The sequence below is a fragment of the Dufourea novaeangliae genome, unplaced genomic scaffold (genome assembly GCF_001272555.1).
Source record: "Dufourea novaeangliae isolate 0120121106 unplaced genomic scaffold, ASM127255v1 scaffold28, whole genome shotgun sequence".
In the NCBI taxonomy this organism is placed as follows: domain Eukaryota; kingdom Metazoa; phylum Arthropoda; class Insecta; order Hymenoptera; family Halictidae; genus Dufourea; species Dufourea novaeangliae.
The window spans coordinates 990,964-1,011,447 of NW_015373917.1; the positions used below are offsets into that span (position 1 = coordinate 990,964).

At 41.5% G+C, this 20,484-nt stretch overlaps 1 protein-coding gene across 1 annotated transcript in view; it reads left to right on the top strand.

Moving 5' to 3' along the window:
• Positions 1-7,736: 7,736 nt before the first annotated feature.
• LOC107194276 (neuropeptide FF receptor 2-like) overlaps positions 7,737-20,484 on the top strand; it is a 42,352-nt gene continuing 29,604 nt past the window's right edge. The window contains exon 1 of the mRNA XM_015583874.1: positions 7,737-8,313. Coding sequence (XP_015439360.1) covers positions 7,737-8,313 — 577 coding nt within the window. The remainder of the gene's footprint in view (positions 8,314-20,484) is intronic.

Consider the following 20,484-nt stretch of genomic DNA (forward strand, 5'->3'; position numbering starts at 1 on the left):
TACATATACAGAAACTGTAGGAATTTGTTCTTTAAATGAAAATTAAATGTCAAATATAAAATCAGCAAGGTAAAATAAAAAGAAATGAATAATGCTATACTAAATGAACCATTGACAGGATAAAACAAAAATTGTTGGGAATTTGCAACACACGATTTCTTCTACTGCATGTAAATAGGACTGTTCGCGGTGTTTGGTCGCAAAATTGCAATTTTACCATTCTACGGAGGAATACGGGTCGCTATTACGTTTGCGCGAAATTAAAGATATACGGTAAGCTACGAACGAACGTATCCCCATGTATACATATTTTATCGTTTCGTATCCATGCACGTTGATAACCGACCTTTCCCGCGAAGTACTGCAAGTCGTTTAGCATTCGTGGAAGGAAGGCATGGAACGTTAGTATTAAAAGATTTCTTATCGATCGCCTTCCTAATTGCTTCGTTAGTTATTAATGGCGGAACTTCTTTCTCTGTTCCGTCCGACAAATATAGCTGCGAAGAGAAAAGAGGAACACTTCACGATACCTAGTTTTTTCTTTCCGCTGCAGATTCTCTGCGAATGGGGTTAGAGACAATTTAAATGCGATATTTAACATTATCGACTGCGTTAAGGGTGATCAATAAATAAAAATGTGTTTGTAAAATTAATTTTACGCATAAGAGATAAATGTTTATGATTACTTTAACCCTTGACTAGTCAGGTGGAAATCTAAATATTTATTACACAAATCTTACGATACATAAATCTTATTACTTATTACACACCTTGTTGTTCTGCATTCTCACGTAAGAAAACATCGAAATGGACGAGCATCTCTTTAAGTTACTATTTAATCAAAATAAAATATTCTAAAAATATTTATGACATTCTGTAGATCAGTTAAAGGTTAAATGTGTGAGATATTGACAATTAGTTTCTTTAGTCATTTCTCAATCACTTGTAAATTCTACATTTTTAATCCTACTTCTTTCGTGCAAAAGCCATTACTGTCAATAACGCCCTAAAATCATTTTAGGAGGTATGTTTATTAGAACTTTTTTCTTCGCATTTTTCGGTACTCTTGCCTCGCCCCATGACCTTGAACTCTCGTACTTCTCCGCGAGGCTGCGATTAAAAGGCGATTAATTCGCGTCGGAAAGAATCGGGCCGCCCGCAAGAAACGATCAACGGACGGTCGGGATGTTGGAATCTCGGCGTAAAATTAAAATTGAAATTCTTCGTTCAAAGTTTCCGCCTGGGCTTCGACGATGGCCAATTATTCGACGCACTCCTATAGGTGGCAGGATCGTAAGAGCAATTATTAGGATCATTAGGGAGATCTATAGAGACGTTGAATTCAAATTCTGTTCAAAATGAAACCGTAATACTATCCCAAGAACACACGGGAATATCTTGCTCTTCTGACAGTTTTCCAGTGAACTTCTACGTTCTATGTTAAACGCGCAGCGTTCAACCTTGAACACGATTTTATTAAAAAAGATCCAAATGTGTGGCGAGCAAGAAAACCACGCCACGTTTCGTCGTACCGATAAGAATTTGAGGTAGATATCAAACATTCGGGTTATTTATTCAAGTCGTGCTTGGCATTCGAAATTGTGCTGTGTCAATAACATCAGACGAATGAAATTTTGAATGTACGTTACCGTCTTAAAAACCTTTAGCGATATTTATGTCCCCTTTATATTTCTTTACGGAATTTTTATATTTTATCCACGACGTTTCTGTTGCAAGATTTATTTTGCAGAAATGAATCATATGATGAAAAAACTATTTGTGCACCGGAGCCTATCAATTCTAACCCCTTCATGCCAGAATTATGAATTTCTAATACAAAAGATTAATTACTCCTTACTTTACTTTGCTGGTGTCTAAGTTTTGTAGCACTTGGTTGCAGTTTTTCGTCGAGTACGAAAAATCTGCAAATGTGAGGTACTAGGTTCAAAATAATAAAGCAAACTACGGTAGAGGGATTAGTGAAAAAATGTGTCGAAGTTGATGGACATCACTTTGAGCATATGTTAAAATAATTTTTCTGAAATTCAAAACTGAGATATTTAAGGTACTCACGTTAGGTGGGACACCCTGTATATTACTTATAAACTTCATCGTTCACAAGAAATAACACAGTTTTCAATACTACTGAAAATGTTTGCTTGAACGTCGTTTGGTAGCAGCGCGTAATAAAGTGAATTTCCTTTAACGTTTCTACCGCGAGCCCATCAGTCAGCTGGATTTCTGTTAAATGAAAATCAGCCTTGGGTGAGTTGAGGGCGGTTTGTCTCGCTTACTGCAGGACTTCTTTCGCTCGACGTGATACTAAACGCTCCATTTTTCGTCGCCTGTCCAGTATTTGCTTCAATAATGGTGTACGTTGGTCGCGATTTGCACAGGGAGTCGCAGATGGCGATACGATCCATTAAATTTCTTTCGATGAAATTGTCCGGAACTCATGCATCGGGGCGGCGATTTACGCGACCGAGCATCCCTAAACGATCGTGGACGGTGGTTTCCTGTATTTTGACTGTCTGCCAATTCCCGCCGGTTATTTTCAATCAGTGTCTGCGTTTGATGATCTCTAGTTATGGTTATTCTATCTTCCCAGTACATCATGGATACAGAAGGGAGTTAAATTGTACGTTTGTCTCTTTAACTGGTAGCAATAAATATTCTTCGGATTATTAGTCGAATTAGGGAAATATATTTGTCTCTCGCTAGATTATAATATGCATATATAAGCTATTGGTGTCAAAATAATTTACAAATTTCTATAATAAAAAATGTAATGAAGAATGAAAACATTGGCTTCGGGTCAAATTGTCCCGAACAATGAACGAGGATTAATCAGTGTCAAAGTTAAGCAACAAACATCGCAGGTGTTTCTTGGAAAAACTTTCGAATAAATTTAATTAAAAAAGGCTAGAGACGAGATACAATCGAGCATATTCTTTCGTTTGCGTGAACACGTGGAATCAATTAAATACACGTTTATATTCACAAAAACTTACCAGAATTCGATTCATCGAGTCGTTGAAACGATCCACGATAATCCAAGGTTTAAGGAGTCACGATAAAAAGAGAAATAGTTTCGAACGGGTCGACGTGTATTAGGCGGGACGAACGACAAGGTCGAGGCCGGAAGAGGGGCTCGATGAGAGAGAGAGAAAGAGAGAGAGAGAGGGGGAGAGGGTGTGAGAAACTAATCGAGATTCTAATTGAGTTGTCACTGTAATCGCATCTTCGTCGATAATTCCATACCAGATAGAATATGTCCACAATTTGGTATCTCATATCCGTTAATTAAACTGAAAACTTCCGAACCAGAGGGATGACGGGGAATATTCTTGTCGCTTTTAGGCGATCGAGTAGAAGACGGGCGACCGCGAGGTGTGCATGAGAAAACGAGGAAGGGGCGGGGGAAAAAAATAAGGGGGGGAATGGAATTATCGACAAGCAGGAAATTGAAACAGAAATAATTGAGTGTAAAGAGTGGCGAAGGCAGCAGAGCGAGTGAAGAGGAAAATATCAAGGGTAAGGTGTCGTTCAGGGAGGGATAAGTAAATGATAAGTGAAAGTTTATCGAAAGCTGGCGGGATCAAGCGTGAAGGAAGTAGGATTTTCAAACAATTTTCAATATACAGAATTTTGTAATTAAAAGAGTGTTCAATTTTCTTAAGAGTACTTAAAAATCTTATTGTCAAATATCTCATACTTTAAGATATCCCCGCGATTTTATATCTCGTTCCCGTAACGTCGCTTTTTTCTCGTGAGTTCGCGGTCGACTTTGTTACTACTTTTCTTATGGTGCCACCCACACATCTCCTCACGGGCGCTTCCACTTTTCCCAGTCACGTAAAAACGGAACGCCAATAGCTGTCGAAGAATTTCTGATTTATCCAGGGGATAAATCGTCAAATGAGTGGATACAACTTCGTCAAGTATTGACAAAGTGGTGTTCCTGATTTCTGGATTTGTGAAGCGTTTCTTCCCTAGCTGAAGAAAGTAAAACCGTAATACTTGTTTTATACTTCTTCCTAAATTCGACCGAAAGGGAGGGAACATAATAATCCTCACTGTATTGTGATTAATGTTTCCTCTATATAATTTCTTCAGATAATACCATAAGTTAGGTGATTTTTCTGAGAGTTGAATGTGAAACAGTAAAAATCAACAGGATCATAACTTAATAATCCACTACATTTTGTCAAATCTCACATTAATTTTTCAGAAAGACTGTGATACTCTAGTGAAATGCATCGTCCGTATCGATTACCTTCCGTTACTTTTACGAAAAAAAAAAAAACGGCTGGAACATGTTTTGAATTCAAATTATATTACAATTTTATTACTTATTGGTACACTTAATATACAGGGTATCTCAGTTCAGGTAATACAAACGGGCTGGAGCTGATTCTATAAGAAAAAATAAGTCGAAAAATATGGAGTTTGGAGAAATAAGTTCCTCGTGAAACAGGAAGTATGGAAGCCAGGATATTTCACGGACACCGGCAGTGAAACTATAACGAAATCTTTCCGAGCTTGCGACTCGGGACTCAAGTAAAATGAGTTAGGTATCCGCGATGGGTCGTACAAAACGAATTACAAACTCGTCGGAAGTTCGGCAATAGAAGCGCGGCCGTGGACTAAGAATCGGGAAGCGGAATCATTCACTGCTTCTACCTCGACATTTCATTCTGAAGGGAGACCAAATGCTGAAGGTGGAGCAGAAAGAAGTTGCCGTATAAATCTTCCAATGAATCGCAAGATCAAATATTTTTCCGCAAACATCGAATATTTATGACCGAAGTTATTATTCTATTATGGGTGTGAATGAAAATTCCTGCTTTCATAGAGTGTTTCGCAGAACTCGGAATCGAAGATAAACTTATTTCACTAAGTAACGGATTTATTGAGATAATTAAGTAATGGCTTCGTTAACATTTGTTAATATTTTTGCTTGCCAATTTTTGACAGATACTTTCAAATATTTCATAGAGTTATACAAACGAGAGTTAATAATATGTTGTCCGTAAAGTTGAAGGCCGAAAATGATATCATAAAATAACTTAAGTAGAAATGGACTGCGAAGTTGTATGTAATCAGACACACATTTACTGTCTATTCAATATAAAGAACAGAGATTTTTCAGGAGTTTCAGTTCACTTTTATTATTTTTTTAATATGTATTGTTAATGATTATAATTTGATTTCCCAACATTATTTACAGAGTCCTATTTTTGATTGAATGCTATCAGAGCATGTTTCCGTTTTATGTGTTCCGCCGCATTCACAAATATTCTCTTTCGCGAATTTGCGTGCAATCTATTAATTACTCGCGCGGGAACACAGCCTGAGTGCGGTGGAGGGAAGGGCGGAAAGAGTTTCGCAATTTCAGCAGTGCCCCGTTGGAAAGCCAGTGTGGAAAATGAAAAAACAAACATATTTTCGCCGGCTGTTTCCTTAACTCGGCCCAACTGGATTTTGCTTCAAATATTTCACCCAGCTTTACTTCAAATATTTCAGCGCCCGGATTGCGAGTGTCAGGCTCTTCTCTCCTATTGCCTTCCCTCGCAATCTCTGCTTTACAATTTCTGTGATCACAGAGGGAGAGGGGTGGAGTCAGCGAATTATTCACCGCCTTTGTCATGTAACATTCAAATTTTTTTTTCCTATACTGCAACAATCAGAATATAAAGCTCACACAATCCACGATACGGAAATCAAATGAACAAAATTTATTGAATCGTTAAATTTGAACATTTTCCCCTTCAGACGACACGGCTAAATATTTGACTAGTTGTTTCATATAATTCTAAAATCTATTAACGACGATGTAGCTTCAATGTTATCACGATACACGGAGTTGATTAAATATTTGACCAGGTGTGAGTAAATTTGCAAATGTACATCTCGTGTGTGAATGTGTGCGTTATACAAAGCCGTGTATCGAAACGGGGTTTCATTTGCATGAAAGTAATCGAATCGTAAATTGTCGACACGAATTTTTCAGTCGTATTGTAAACGCTTCCTGAACGAGTTTGCAAAGTGACACCAAATTCACCAATTTCGGGGGCGAATGTGTCGATGGTATCAAAGCAGGGCCCATTTATGTGTAATCCAGGGATTCCCGGGAAACTACGATCTGCACATAACTTACGTGTAATCCTGGGATTCCTTGGAACGACCCAGAGTAAAAATCAACCGTACTTGGTGGGGACACTTGTGTAACAGGAAGCTTGAGAAAATTCACAGTGAGCAGAAGCAGTCGTTTTAAAGTTTCACGGCTTTAAAATTGCTCTGCGACGATTCTCGTTCTACTTTCATTAGGAAAGTTAAAGAATTATAGCTGTAACGTGCTTAATGTAGTTCATCCAATACCAACAAAGGTATTCTTGTTCATCCTCCGTTCTACTTTTTCTTGTAAGACATTTGGAAAGTAACGATCTTGTCTTATTGAATATTTTTTTTACTTCACATCGATAAGTGGACTGCGGATGTTTATGCAAATTCAAACTTTTGTAGATAAATTTTGGGAAATTGGACATGTAAGCAAGAAACTGATTGTTTTCATCGGTGGCTCTGTGAAGTTTGACATAAATCAGTACGTTTATTAAATATTATTAGAGTCTGTATTTATTCGGTTCTACTTATTCACTTGTATAGGATACTCTAAGGAATGGTAAAAAATAGGTCATTATTTACCATTGTGCGCAGATAGCCCAGACAATCGAGCACTTTCCCTATCTGGCCATAAACAATTTTCATCCGATTATCCGAAACAATAATTTCGCCCAGTAACGTCGGGCGGACCGCCGCCGAAGGGGGTTTCCCCGTTTTCCCCAGCCCGCCAGTCTGCGTCCCTACGGCCGTAGATCGCATGCGGGTGCATGTGCCGGTGGATGTTTACGCCTGCGCGGTAGTTCCCTTTGTCGCCAGACAGCCCGCCGCTACACGGTTGCATCTCGCGGCAGTTCGCAGTCGTCTTCTAAAGCAAGCTCATTAGTCGCCCAGCATTCGGCCGGGACACATTTTCGTGGATCCGGCGCTCGTTGCTCACGCAGACACCTTCAAGCCACGCTCTCGACACCTGTCTCTATTTACCATTCTCTCTCTCTCTCTGTCACACCCCCAGTTCGCAATCAGCACCGAAGAACACTATTCGTACGAACACAAAGAAAAAGAAAAGAAAAGTTAAAAGTGAATATACAGTTCGCCTCCTCCCGCCACGCAGAGACGTTCTGCCCGCAATAGGGGATGCAACTGAACTCGATGGGCTCCCGTGCACGTGCTGGCTGACTCTCTAGGAGCGTCGAACTTGTTACGACCACGCGCTCTCTCCCTCTCCCACTTTCACCCTGTCTCCGTACCTCGTCGCACGGAAACCCCCGTGTGATTCATCGCCGAGAGCATCCCAACCGCCACGAGTTTCCTCGTACCGCACGGGGAATGACTTCCGTCCGGTTCGCGTAAACATTCCATCGTTCCCCCACGTAAGAAGCCAATGGTCGAGTGTGGGGGTGGTATCGTCGAGGTTCAATCCTGAAGGAACATTTCGCTTCTGGCTGTGGTTCGAGTGGTGGTCTCTAGGAAAACCAGTCCAAGTAAGTCGGAGAGGCTAGACGGGCAGGTCGACGGAGAGGTCGTCGACACGACGACGCGACGACGTTCACGGGAAGCAAGAGAAAGAACGGTAGAGGATAAGTACATTGGTATAACCTGTGAATCCTCGGCCCATGGTCGAAACCACATCGATCCAACGGTTCGCGATCAAGTTCCCCATGCTGCAGCCACCGTCTCCTCTGTTGGATATGGCGTCCCTGCGTCTGCCTGACTCCGAGGAATTCGACGTCGATCCACGTCGTAGAAGCAACAACGGAAACGTGCCGCCCACGACAATCGCGGCCGTGCCACCGGCCACTGGTGGAACGCTTCTCCAGATGAGGAACGACCTCGGGACCTATCTGAACAACTTGATCGCGGAGGCGATCACCGTGAATCCCCGAACAACGATGGAGGAGCACGGCGGGCTGTTGAACGCTAGCAAAACGGTCACGAATCTGTCCACCGCCGCCGAGCAGATTCCCGATCGATTTTACAGGCACAGCATGGCGATGTCCGCGGTGTATTGTGTAGCCTATGTGCTGGTCTTCGTGGTCGGTCTGATCGGGAACAGTTTCGTCATCGCGGTCGTGTACCGGTCGCCCCGTATGAGGACTGTCACGAACTTCTTCATCGTCAATCTCGCGGTCGCCGATGTCCTCGTCATCGTGTTCTGCTTGCCTGCTACCCTGATGAGCAACATCTTTGTTCGTGAGTACCGATCCCTAACTTTTATCGAAAGTGTGATAACATCTCTTTATAAATCTCCTACAAACACTTCCTTGAAGTGCTTAACGATCATCATCTAGGACGTATCTTATATACCTAAAAGAATATATTCCAGAATTTTTTTTATGACTCCAGCAATCAAGAGTCTCTCTAAATCAAAGTCCTCTAACGTTGTAGCTCTCCCTGTACAGGGTTTCCATGGCTGTAGTTCGAGGGTTGCCCGGTACGAAAACGGTGTTCAGCCGATTGAATCGATCGCAGCGTATTGATCATACGTGGGGGAGTGGGGTACGGCTGAAAATGGGGGGAACAGGGGTTAGGAAAACGCGAAAATTGGATCGAAGACGATTAAACGGGCTGCCGGAGCGCTAGGTGCGGGGTTCCGTTCGATTTGTCGTTACAGGGCCTCTCTCTCTCTCTCTTCGGTTCCAGAGTCCTCGGCCGACCTCGAAGGGAGGTCGGTGGCGGCAGGGCTTGGAGGGGCTCCCTTAGTACTACGGAATCGATCCTTTCGGCGCGGCGGCTCTTTCTTTCTCTCTCTCTCTCTCTCTCTCTCTCTCTCTCTCTCTCTCTCTCTCTCTCACCCCCCCCCCAACGGCCCGCTCGGTGTTCATGCTCGATGCACCGCGGCCGCGATCCCGTTTTCAGGGGCCGACAGCTTCATCTCGGGTAACTGCGGATAAATTATTCGATAATGGCATCGCGTGATATGTCCCGGACAAAGTGCAAAGAGGCCCCTATCCATCTTTCGGATTCTTTTCAATTTCTGAATACGATTCAGCCCTCGTTCGAAGTCGATTTCGGTGGGGCTTGAATCGATCGTTGACGGAAAAATTTTGTTGTCGATACCGGAGCTACTGAGAATTAATGTACACCTGTTTTTTTTTTTCATCAGATCGGTAAAAACGACAGTTTTACGAGATTATCGAGATTTGTAAGTTAGTTAATTGCTTTATTTTATATTGTAATAAAAGTCGCGAGAAACCTCGTGAAATACAGTAGTATAATATTTTAATCGCATTTACGAGAGTCTATGGTTTTAGTACGTATTCATTTACTAGTGTATTTACACTAATTCAAGTGTTAATTCTGAACTATAGTTTTTCACGTTTACACCTGTCTAATATTAATTTATTAGTAAGCTTCCTGAACAAAGTTTCACAACTAGGAAAGTAATATACATAATGTGTATGGGTAAGAAGTAAACTACTAACAAGTCCCATGCATAATGTATTCATATAGAAATACGAAGAAGCAGTATGTAATTTAATTCAACGGTATTTAACAGTTTACTACAACAGTCGTATCGTTTCTGACTAAAGATAACGCGACAATGTCAACAGAAGAGTTTCAAGCTTCTTCCTAATATGAAATTAATATAAAAAATTCTATACCACATTTCGAACATCCATTAGAAATCAGTTTCTAAACTCTCGTGATAAATTAATATTCCACACTTCATAGAACTTTCTTCAAAAGTCTCGTCGCAAAGTTATAATCGAATTAGTAACTCCTTAAAATAAAAGAAAAACTTCTCCATCACACTGAAAGAAACCGAAAGTTCAGTAATCCATATAAATATACTTCTCTGAAACACATTTCTGTCGTGTGCTCTTTTATCGTGAAAGATCCATCGAAAAGTATTTCTCGATCGTAGTTAGCGATCGGTCGTGACACCGTCGGAAACGCTAATTTCATTTCATTGTCAACAGAAAAGAGACTACAATAATCTTGTAGATGTAAATGGGCAATTCAACGACGATTAATTAAATGGGTCAGTTAATTCCGCTAATACCAAGAGATAACAAGGTGCATGGGTGCACAAATATGAATTTGTCGCTGGGAGGACGGGCAATTAAGCAGAGATCGTTACGTGTGCAACGCGTATATTCGATGTAACGTCGATCTAATTACGATCACGAAACATTTGTAGTCTCCTGAGCCTGCTCGAAGGTCGCTCGATGTGTGATTGTAAACGGCACCTTTACGACGCTTTTTGTTTCTTCGTCAGTAGCTTTATCGTCTGTCACGAATTGCCTAACTGTTCGGGTTCGTCGGGATTTACGAGCATCTAATGGGTTCATCTTCTTCATCGATAACTTTTTTTTGTTGTTGTTGTGGACACAACCGACAATTTCACTTTCATAGTACCATTTCGTATCACGAATATAGGGTCATTCTGGGTTTGTTTGACGTTATTCGATATAATGGGTTCATTTCGCTTCTTATATCAAGCGACGATAAAACGCCTTTGTCGTATGAATCATGTCGTATGAAAAATTTAATACACTTCCCTAAAAATGTACTCAAAGTGTCGGAGAATTAAATTACTTTTTGTACACATAAGTTACGAGCGAGAAATTTTAGAGGCTCAACGTCATTATTTATACAGGGTGAAATATCTCTTGAATTTGAAATCATCGGAAAATGTGTAGGTCAAGGACGATGGTGCTGAACAGAGATCTCTTCTTCCAAGGTCATGTCTCCCAGAGATGTCAAGGTCGTTAATATATTTCTAAATATTTCTCTGTCTTTATCGTCGCATAGTAGAGCAGATATTAAGATGAATTTAGAAAAAAAATGCAATTCTTCTTATTATTATGTGAAGAGGCTTAAAATACTTTTTAGATTGCTGATTTTTCCATTTCGACGATATAAAATATAAAAACTTGTATAATGTAAATATCTCTTAAGAACATTGGAAACAAATATCATTCGAGTTACTTCTGTCACTTTTCATTCACATCCATCAAAAATATACTTACGTCAGCTATGTACTTTCACTCATCCTTCCATACGATTACCCCGTTTCATAGATCAAGCAACATCAACAAAGATTTATTGATATATCCAATGGAAGCACAATTCGCGTCGATCGTTTTTATATACTATTCTTAGCCCCATGATCATTTCTCTTTCTCCCTCGTTTTTCTGCTGTTTCGACGATCGGTTTATCGCAAGATCGTTTTGCTTTTAACGAACGATCTATTCGTTCGTCTCGACTGGAATCAGGAAACGGTGACCGTAATTGCACCGAGAGAACACAGAATGCAACCGTGAATCTCCAGACTCCCGTCGAGCGGCCAATTGTCAGGCCCCGGGTCGCATGACTAACGACGTCATTAACACGCACTCGCGCACGTTTACGTTTTTCGTAAAGAGCGCCAAGTGGCTCAGACTCGTCTAGTGCCCACGAGGCTCATTCCGTATGCAAAATGCGGCCGGCGGCGGTGCTGCGTTCCCGTTTTGAAAAAATGTTAGAATTTCTTCGGTCTGTCTTAATCGTGACACTTTGAAACTCAGTGGAACCTTGAAAATTCGGACTGGACATGTGATATACATAATGTAAATATTTTAACGAAGCAGTTTTATTATATGGAGTAAAAGGAGTGTAATATAGGATGTATACGTATGCAGAACAGTATTTTTCATGTTTAGAGGTATGCAAATACTAGTGTACCAATGAGAAATCCACCATTCATATGCTGAACTCAGAATACACTTTTAAGAGAACAATAAACTTGTGCTACATCAATAACATTCGTCCTTGGTCTCAGCAACCTTACATCGTCTTACCAAGCAGAAAATCGTAAAGGTACTTTGTATTTGCCTTAAATCATCGGTTCACTAAAAAAGACAGAGAATTTTCCATTGACATATACAATAAATCTTACAATTTATCTTGAAAAGATTTTCGATCCCATGATTAACTACATACCTCCTGAGCTGTTAAGTAAGAGGGAAAATTAAAATATGTTTTATATATACTAAGGTTATAACATAAAACAAGATGTCAAATACAAAGAAATGTTTTACTTTCCCCTCCTATTTAACAGCTCAAAGATATGCAACCCCTTAAATTCGATAATACAATGTTGAGTCTAGTGGTTGGAAAGTGACTTTGACCTTACACGAAGACTTAATCCACCACCCTGTGGTTAAAAGGTGAAGTCGATTAATGGTTTCGAAGTTTGGTGGAAGCGACAGGATCGTCCAGTTTTTCGTGGCTGGATCAGTCTTTGGCTTTGTTCGCTTAATTACCGAAAGGGGAATCTCCATCGGCGCGTCATTGTTCCACGGTACATAATGCCATTGTTTCCACGAAGCTGGATTATCCGGTGACATTGGATAACGTAGGGTCCCACTTTTCATGTGTTTGCTCCGGGAACGAAACCGGAAGCCTATAACAAAATTGAAGTCGTTGTCGCGCCGACATGGTTGTTTTTACGACGGTGTACGGCAGGGAAAGGAATTTCGGTCCCCGTTGAGTGATTGGCGGAAAGAAGTTTTCCCTCTCGTTCGGGATCACTTTTGCGTCGGGAATTGCGAGTGGTGTTTTTCTTCCTTTAATTTACTGTTTGGCGAGGTTCCATTTAGCGAAAGTGTTGGTCGAACTGTTAATCAAATAAATTTATACTATTTTTGAAAATACACTAACGGCCACGATCACTGAAATGATATGATATAATTACAGGGAGGATTTTGGTGATTCATATTTACAGCATGTTTAACTAGTAATTGAACTTTGGAATTTATTTTGGATAAACTTCCGGAAAGTACCCACAACGGATAACTCTGACCTTGACATATATCAAGATCACCCTTCCGAGTAACCTTCAAAAGGTTTGAACTGACGATCATTAGTTAAGAAGTTATAATCAAGAAAATGCTTGAACTGTCTCTAACCAGTATAATGATTCAAAGTTGATTAGAAACTTTTTCCGGTGCTGAATAAAATGTACTGAAATACAATTTCAACTACAATGATTTTGTAGTACGAAATTGTTACGAGTCTAATTGATCGTGCTAAAATTAGTTCAGTGTTACACGTAGATTTTCAATTGAGTTGCCCTCGCAACAAATAGAATGCAATCTGTCGTAATTTATTTCTGAAACAGGTTTCGGTAATTCTTCAGGGCGAACAAGACGACATCCTTATTAATCAAAGTCACCTTCACGGTCGGTTATCGCTTATCTTCCGGATTTACTGAGGGACTTGCTGGAATAGAAATACCAAAGATCTGTAAGATTATCTGAAAATCCCAGATTGCATTTAAATAAGATCGTCCCTTTGATTACGAACTTAAATAACTCCACCGTGAAATTTCATTCATTCGTGTAATTGGTTTGATTCAATTAATAATGAAACGTTACAATGCTCTCCGTTGAAATTCATGTAGTACTGATAAATGATTTAGATATCAAAGATTATTTTGTATTCCGGCGTTTTGGAGATTGTTATTTCTTAATTCTGAGAGGTACATTTTACCGAAAAATTGTACTATTGCAAAATACTCAGTAACAATAATAGTGACGGTCCATTTTACTATATTCAGAAAATACGCAACCCTCTTGATTTATATATTTAATGCATTTTAACACGTAAGTAAATGACTTTAAAAAATTTCCTAATATTAAAGAAATGTTGTTAAATGACGCCAACGAAATTAAAATTGTAAAATGCTTATGAACAATTTAAACCAATTATTAACTTTCTTAAAATATTATTCTTAATAACAAACAACATATCATGGACACGTTCACTGTCACGATAATCACCGGAAAACGGCATAATTAAATTCCATGAAAAAGCACTTCACTTGTAAACGATAATATTTACAATCTTGCAAAATTAGTAGTAAAGCAATTTGTGCTCTTATCAATGAACATATTACCACCACCTGGTCAGCGTTTCTCGAGGCGTTCCTCGCAGCAATCATTTCCTGGTTACAAATAGTTTCAGTAAAGTGCACCAAACCAGATCTTCCAGAAACTTTGCTCTCATTAATCAAGAGCGTTTTTGCAGCCTCATTGCCGACCACCGAAATAGTCTTCGGTTCTCCCGGTATTTCGGTTAGATTTAAAGGGTTCCCGGTAAATCACGGGAACCGGAAACGCGGCTGGTGTAAATTTCACACGGCCTCCTGGCGCACGGAATTTACAATGCTGCCCGCTGAGACGCATAATCCTGTCGATCTGTATTTAAACAGACTTCGGTATAATTACTGGAATCCAGATCAAATGTGACAATGCAATTTATTCCTCGTTCCCTCGCAGTTGTTTCATGTACAGGGTGAGTCGTTTGAATCAATCCCATCGAATGTCTTCGAAACTGTTGACGATACCGAAGAATGTTTCAAATGAAAGTTAAATGAATTCTGAGTGGTAAATAATTTGATGGGAATTATTTTCTTTGTAGATGGACGCATAAAGGATATGTGAAGGTCATACTGTATTAAACTATTTATGTTTAAAAGCTTTTAGTTCGGGAGACACTTTAATTGCAACATAGTGAAATGGTACAATGTTTACCAATACAATATTTGCTTTCTTAAAGTTCATATTCAATATCAGATGTTAGACTTAACCCGTTGCAAGAGTATGTCGATTCGGACAGATCTTATTTCGGTTAAAAATGTTCGCATCAAGATAAGTTGTAGCGGTTCAAACTCTGCACTTCAAAGGCGATATTTATTATTCAACAACCTAATAGAGATTGATAAATTAACTTGATACCAATAATTTACATGCTTAACTGTAACGATAGGTAAACATATTTCCTTGATTCGAGCTTAACTGAAATTCAGTTTAATTCAATGAGTAGCAATGCATCGGTTTATTAAACGGCCGCGTGTATTAAACGAGGAATAGACGTTGAAAAAGTGAGTAATTCAGTTCGCTAAGTCACTAATGTTTGCAATATTTCAGTGTGTAACAAACGAGGTTCCCGTAATCTTATTCCCGCGACACTTGAGGCTCAAGGTGAAGTTCCTTCGATCTATCCTCATCCACCTTTTGATAACTCATCTGATAAGCTTTCTTTTCTCCGCGGGGATGTCACGAAAATACCGTCGACCAACATAACTGGTTCAATTGGGGAACAGAACCGATACATCGTTCTCTGGCGATGACTAGGCCGTGTCCTCTTGGCAGCGGAAATCTTAATTTTTCACAATGACAATATAATTCACAGTGTTGAAACTTCATCTCAAAATGTTTGCGTCGTTATTTAACAGATAATTTTTCAACAGCAGTTGATTGTAAAGTAGCTTGAGTTGCATCGACCCAGAATGATCCATGGGCTGTCCAAAATTGGAAATTTACATAAACAACGGTTAGTCTACCGATACCATCGAGATTCCGTTGGAACAATAATTGCAACCCTTCGACGAGTACACGCTATACGTGCAGCCGCCGCGCACAGCAGACTGTAGGTCGTCGGTTTGCAGGCTGCGGGACACCCCGTTCCCGTTGAAACGGTGTATACGTACACCCCCGCACACGCACCACAGAGGGTGAGTGTATCCAGTGCGCTGGCTGCACGGGGTTAACGGCCGGAGGTGACCGCACCCCGCACCCTCCAACTTGCATCTCTCTTCAGAGAGTCTCCTTCGGAAACTGGGGCTCGGTTCCACTATGCTAGCCACCCGCGCTTCGATCCCACCCACCACCCGCGAGCGGGATGACCCCGCCTAGACCGTCTCCTGGCACCCCTCCGGGATGAACTGTTAACCGTCCAGTGTTTATCAACAATACTCGCCAACCGCTCCACGTCGAGTAATTTCATTCGGTATAACGCTTCTTTCCTAGATTTCTTCCTGTTCCTCTTCTCTAGACTCTTTGTAGCACCGTACATTTTGGAAGTAGAGTTGGACGAAGAGCGAGGAGGTTCAGGCAGTCCAGCTTTCTCTTTATGTGATTTCCTGTACATCGGCAATCAACACCACACCCCTCCTCAAAATAGAGACAATAAGAGAAATCTTTGCAGAATGTCATTTCTCCGTTACACTCTCGCGCGCAATTTGCAAAGTACGAGCCTACCACCTGCTGCCACTTCGAAGTGAATTAACAGACGGTTAAAGGAGCACTATCGCTCAAGTTCCCCCGGCCGATTAGAGCAACGGATTCGTCGGCGCAAGAAGTCCACAGTTAGAATCGGGACACGATATTATTTCTCGATCGTTTCCGCAATTAAAGCGAAAATGTTCCTCGAGCTGTAGCGGGGGAGGCAGTGGTTCGCCAGGCCAGGATCCCGTAATAAATCATCGACCCTGACACATATCGCGGGGCGACATACGGGAATATGTGTCAGCGCACATGAACGGGCACGGTCATGGATGCATTCGAACAGGTTCCGCGAGAACACACACCGTGCACAGGCACGATCGCGTGTTGCCGGTTGAACGTGTCTATTCAGTCTGCCTTTGTCTCATGCGCATCGCTGACCGTCACACGCTTTGTGCACACTTAATTACACGTTATTGCGCTTCGCGGCGTGCCGTTAAGTTTTCCCTCTTGTGTACAACGGGGACCGATGGATAGCGGCGTTCGGTTCGGCGCGAGGACAGAATTCGTCTCCCACCCACCCCCCGGAAAATACAAGTTTTCACATACTGTGCACCAGTGTTGAGCATTGTTCTTGTAAATTTTTACTCTAATAATGGATGAGATTTTATTTGGTACTCTTTTCTATTGAATGAAAACTTCGAATAACGGTCTATATTACAGAATTCATCTGTACTCTCACTCCTTTTCAATAGACCTACTAGAAACATTCGGAACATGACAAAATTCAAATTTCTAAGAAAAATGGATCTGCAACACACTATACCTAAGGCCTTGTTTTTTAATTGTAAGGAACTTCATGTACACAAGTGGTGGTGGTCTGAAAGGTTAAAGAGAACACAGAAATTCTTAAATATGCTCTTGTCTGTATGAATTACTTCCTGTATGAAATACTCTCCGGTATTCCACGTTACAGCATCATTTCTATCGAATTCACACCAGGTATTAGAAATTCCACGTCAGAAAGAACAGTTCGTCGCGCCCAATAAAACCGTGTGCGAAGCAAAACTCAACAATACTCCATCCTGCATCAATCGTCTAGCGAAACGAGATCCATTGTCCCGTTAATAACACGTCTCCAATTATTCGGTGACGCGAATTCACGTCTGCGAGAGCAGACCATTTGTGTGTACACGCAACTACGACGTCGTCCCACCTGAAGAAACATTTTCGGCGCCTTCGAGTCGTAGTTTCGCGAGCTCCTTCTCGAATCAGTGGCCGACGAACAGAAAAAAAAAGAAGGAAAACGATCTAACGAGAAAACTTTGACGTCGGGAACGAATTTAAACCGATTCGAATCAAACGGAAATCAGAGTTTCGGTGACGTATATAATAGTTGCCGGACAACGGGAGGCAACGATGTCGTTTGTGTCCATACACTTTCCTCCCTCGCCCGCACAAAGTTTCCGTGTCCTTTCTCTCTCTATTTCTCTCTGGCGGCGGGGTAAACGAGAAAACTTTCCGCTCGATTAATTCGCGAACGATGACAACGATAAACTCGCCCCCTTTCCGTAATAACTCGCATTATTCTTTCGACGTTCTCGCAATCGTATCCCGCGATCATCGGCACCGTGGGTCGCAAGTATACAGGATGTCCCTAAATAGGTTGTAAGTCCTTAAAGGGGGTGATTCCCGGGGTGATACGAAACAACTCTTTCCTTAGCGAAAAGGTTCTTCGAGGCTTTGTCAACGAAATACAGACTCCTCTCGATTATTGTCTGGCTTGTTCTACACGATTATTGTCCAGGCGTTGCCCCATCTTTTCCTTGGAACTAGTAAATATTGGGTTTTTAAAAAAAAAGTTTCAGCCGAATATGACCATTAATTTACGAAATATTTAATGTTCACTGCTGAGGAGCCCTTCAACACTCATCGAGGATTTACTCCATTCGATTATCCACACGTTGTACCACGCATAGCGAAAGGTCGGTGCAATACCTTCATCGTGTATACATATATGCCGGAAAAAAACTGGAAAAAGCAGGGAGGAACTCGAAACGAAATCCAACGGCGCGATAAAAGTTTCCGCGCCGCGGTGCGCAATCGGAACTGCTTAACTATTAAAAGAAAAACATTCCCAAAAAATGACAATTTTTTCTGGGCGTCACAATGGCGAGAACACTTAAAAAGAAATTGTTGAATCTGAGGGAAAAAATCCTGGATTATTAATTGGTACACAGAACAGATTCGTCTAGGTGCGGCCGTACGTATAGATGTCCGCCTCGTAGAATTTCAAGAGTTCCGCGCGCATCGGTAACCTGACCCAAACCGAGAGATCCATATAACCTGTGTTTGTGTCAAGGCGAAAGGGGCCAACACTCTCGACTGACCTACATCGGCCGATCACACTCCTACCCCCAGGCTGCGACCCCGTTTGCGACCCGGCTTTCCCACCTGCGCTCTTTAGCGAGGGAGCCGCGCCGCGCACGATGCACCGCCGCCGTGACCTACGCCGGGATTTCTTCGAACATCCCCCAGCTGTACAGATCTTCTGAAAAACAACCGACGCCTGTTGCACGATTCTGGGATGCTTATGGGGCGAATAAAAAACATCTTATAAACACTTCCCTGAATTGTTATACATAGATATACGGGGCATTCCACACGAAATCGGACAATTTTTGGAGTGACATTTCAGATTTTATTGACACTTGGGTATGTTGTCTTCAGTGATGTATAAACGTATCTCGAAGAATTTTTTAATATTTTGAAATTTGTTTATTCGAAAGCTGTTTGAAATCTAATGTCAACTTTGTTCAATAATTCATAACTGTTGAACTGACTGACAAACCGATCTGCTCTCGGTCAGCCACTGATTAACCAAATCAACAAACAAATCTTTCCTGTACCGACGGTTAGTAACACAGTAAAACATCTGCCTATCCCAACACGAATTTAAAAAAACAAACCCAAAAATAATCATACCGATATACATATAAATACTCCATCGACGACTTATATCTGTATTTAACCGAAAGAAATTCGTTTAGCGTAAAATCTTGAATTGATCCCTCGAACTGGAGCAAGAGGATCAGCGATCAAGGTAACCCGATAAACACGGTGGATCTTGTGTGTAACCCCGACAACAGTGTCCTTACCTCGCGAGAACGATAAGGAATTACTCGAAAGGTGTCATTTACGAACGGATTACGTTGCGTGTATACCTACACAATGGAATTAACAGCTCGTTCGGGTAGGATACGTGCGCAGGGTCATTCGTCGGCGGAGACCCGACATCCGTGGACGCGGGGTGTGTTGGCACTGTTTCTACAGGTGTATTAACTGGGTCAGCGTTCCAGTTGTCGGACTGTGTGTGTCGGTCAGCCGCCGTATAACGTTTTTCGATCGAACGAACATCTTCCTGAAAGACCCATCCATTTTGTATCAGCCACCGGTACCCAACGACCCATAAACCAGGTGAACGTCGGAACTCATCGAAGGTAGTACCGAAGTCTGACGAAGACGAAAAAATTTCGATCGACAACCTGGCTTCTTTTTCGAAGGGTACCTTTTATTTCATCGCGAATAATCGACGAAGTTTGCACGAAGATATCGGGGACGTGTTATCTCGCAGGGGTTGTCGGTGCCCTAAGGGATTTTCTGCGACTGCGTTAAATCCTGAGACTGGTAGAGCCCCAGCACTCGGTGTGTAATTAAAAAAAAAGCGACGGCTGGGTATCTCGGATCTCCATTAAAGCGGATTAATTAAACTATCCCCCGGAGATCCTTGAGAATTATGACATATTATTCCCAGACAGATGACGCTTCCAAGTGTATCCGATTCCTTTCGTTCTGCCTTAAAAGATTCTTTTAAGAGGGTCTTAAAAGGGAGAGGGGGGAGAAGGAGGGAAGGTGAACAGGTAACTTTATGTACGAAGTAAAACTGGCAGACAGAGACATGGCCCAGTTCGGACTTGGCCCGTCCAAGGTCGTGCCTCGCGAAAAGATAATTACGTATTTAGGTCAGACAGACGGATATCTGCACGGTTCGGCCATGATACAGATAGTAGGCAGAGGTGGTGGCCTACGTGCATGTACCCCCATTCGCCTATTAATTCTGATACTGAATATTTTCCGCCGCCGCCCGCCCCGATATCCTTCCATCCCTTATCCACGGCGCGCAATTGAAGTTACGATTTATTCGCGAAATCACGCGACTCGTTAGGGATCCGCGGGTACGCTGTATAGGAGGGATTCATGCACGAATTATGGAAGCGCAGGGGAAATGAGAAGGGAGTGATAATATGTAAAGAATTAATTTTTCTCTTTCTTACGAAATTAAACGAAACTACAAATGAAAGCTTAACA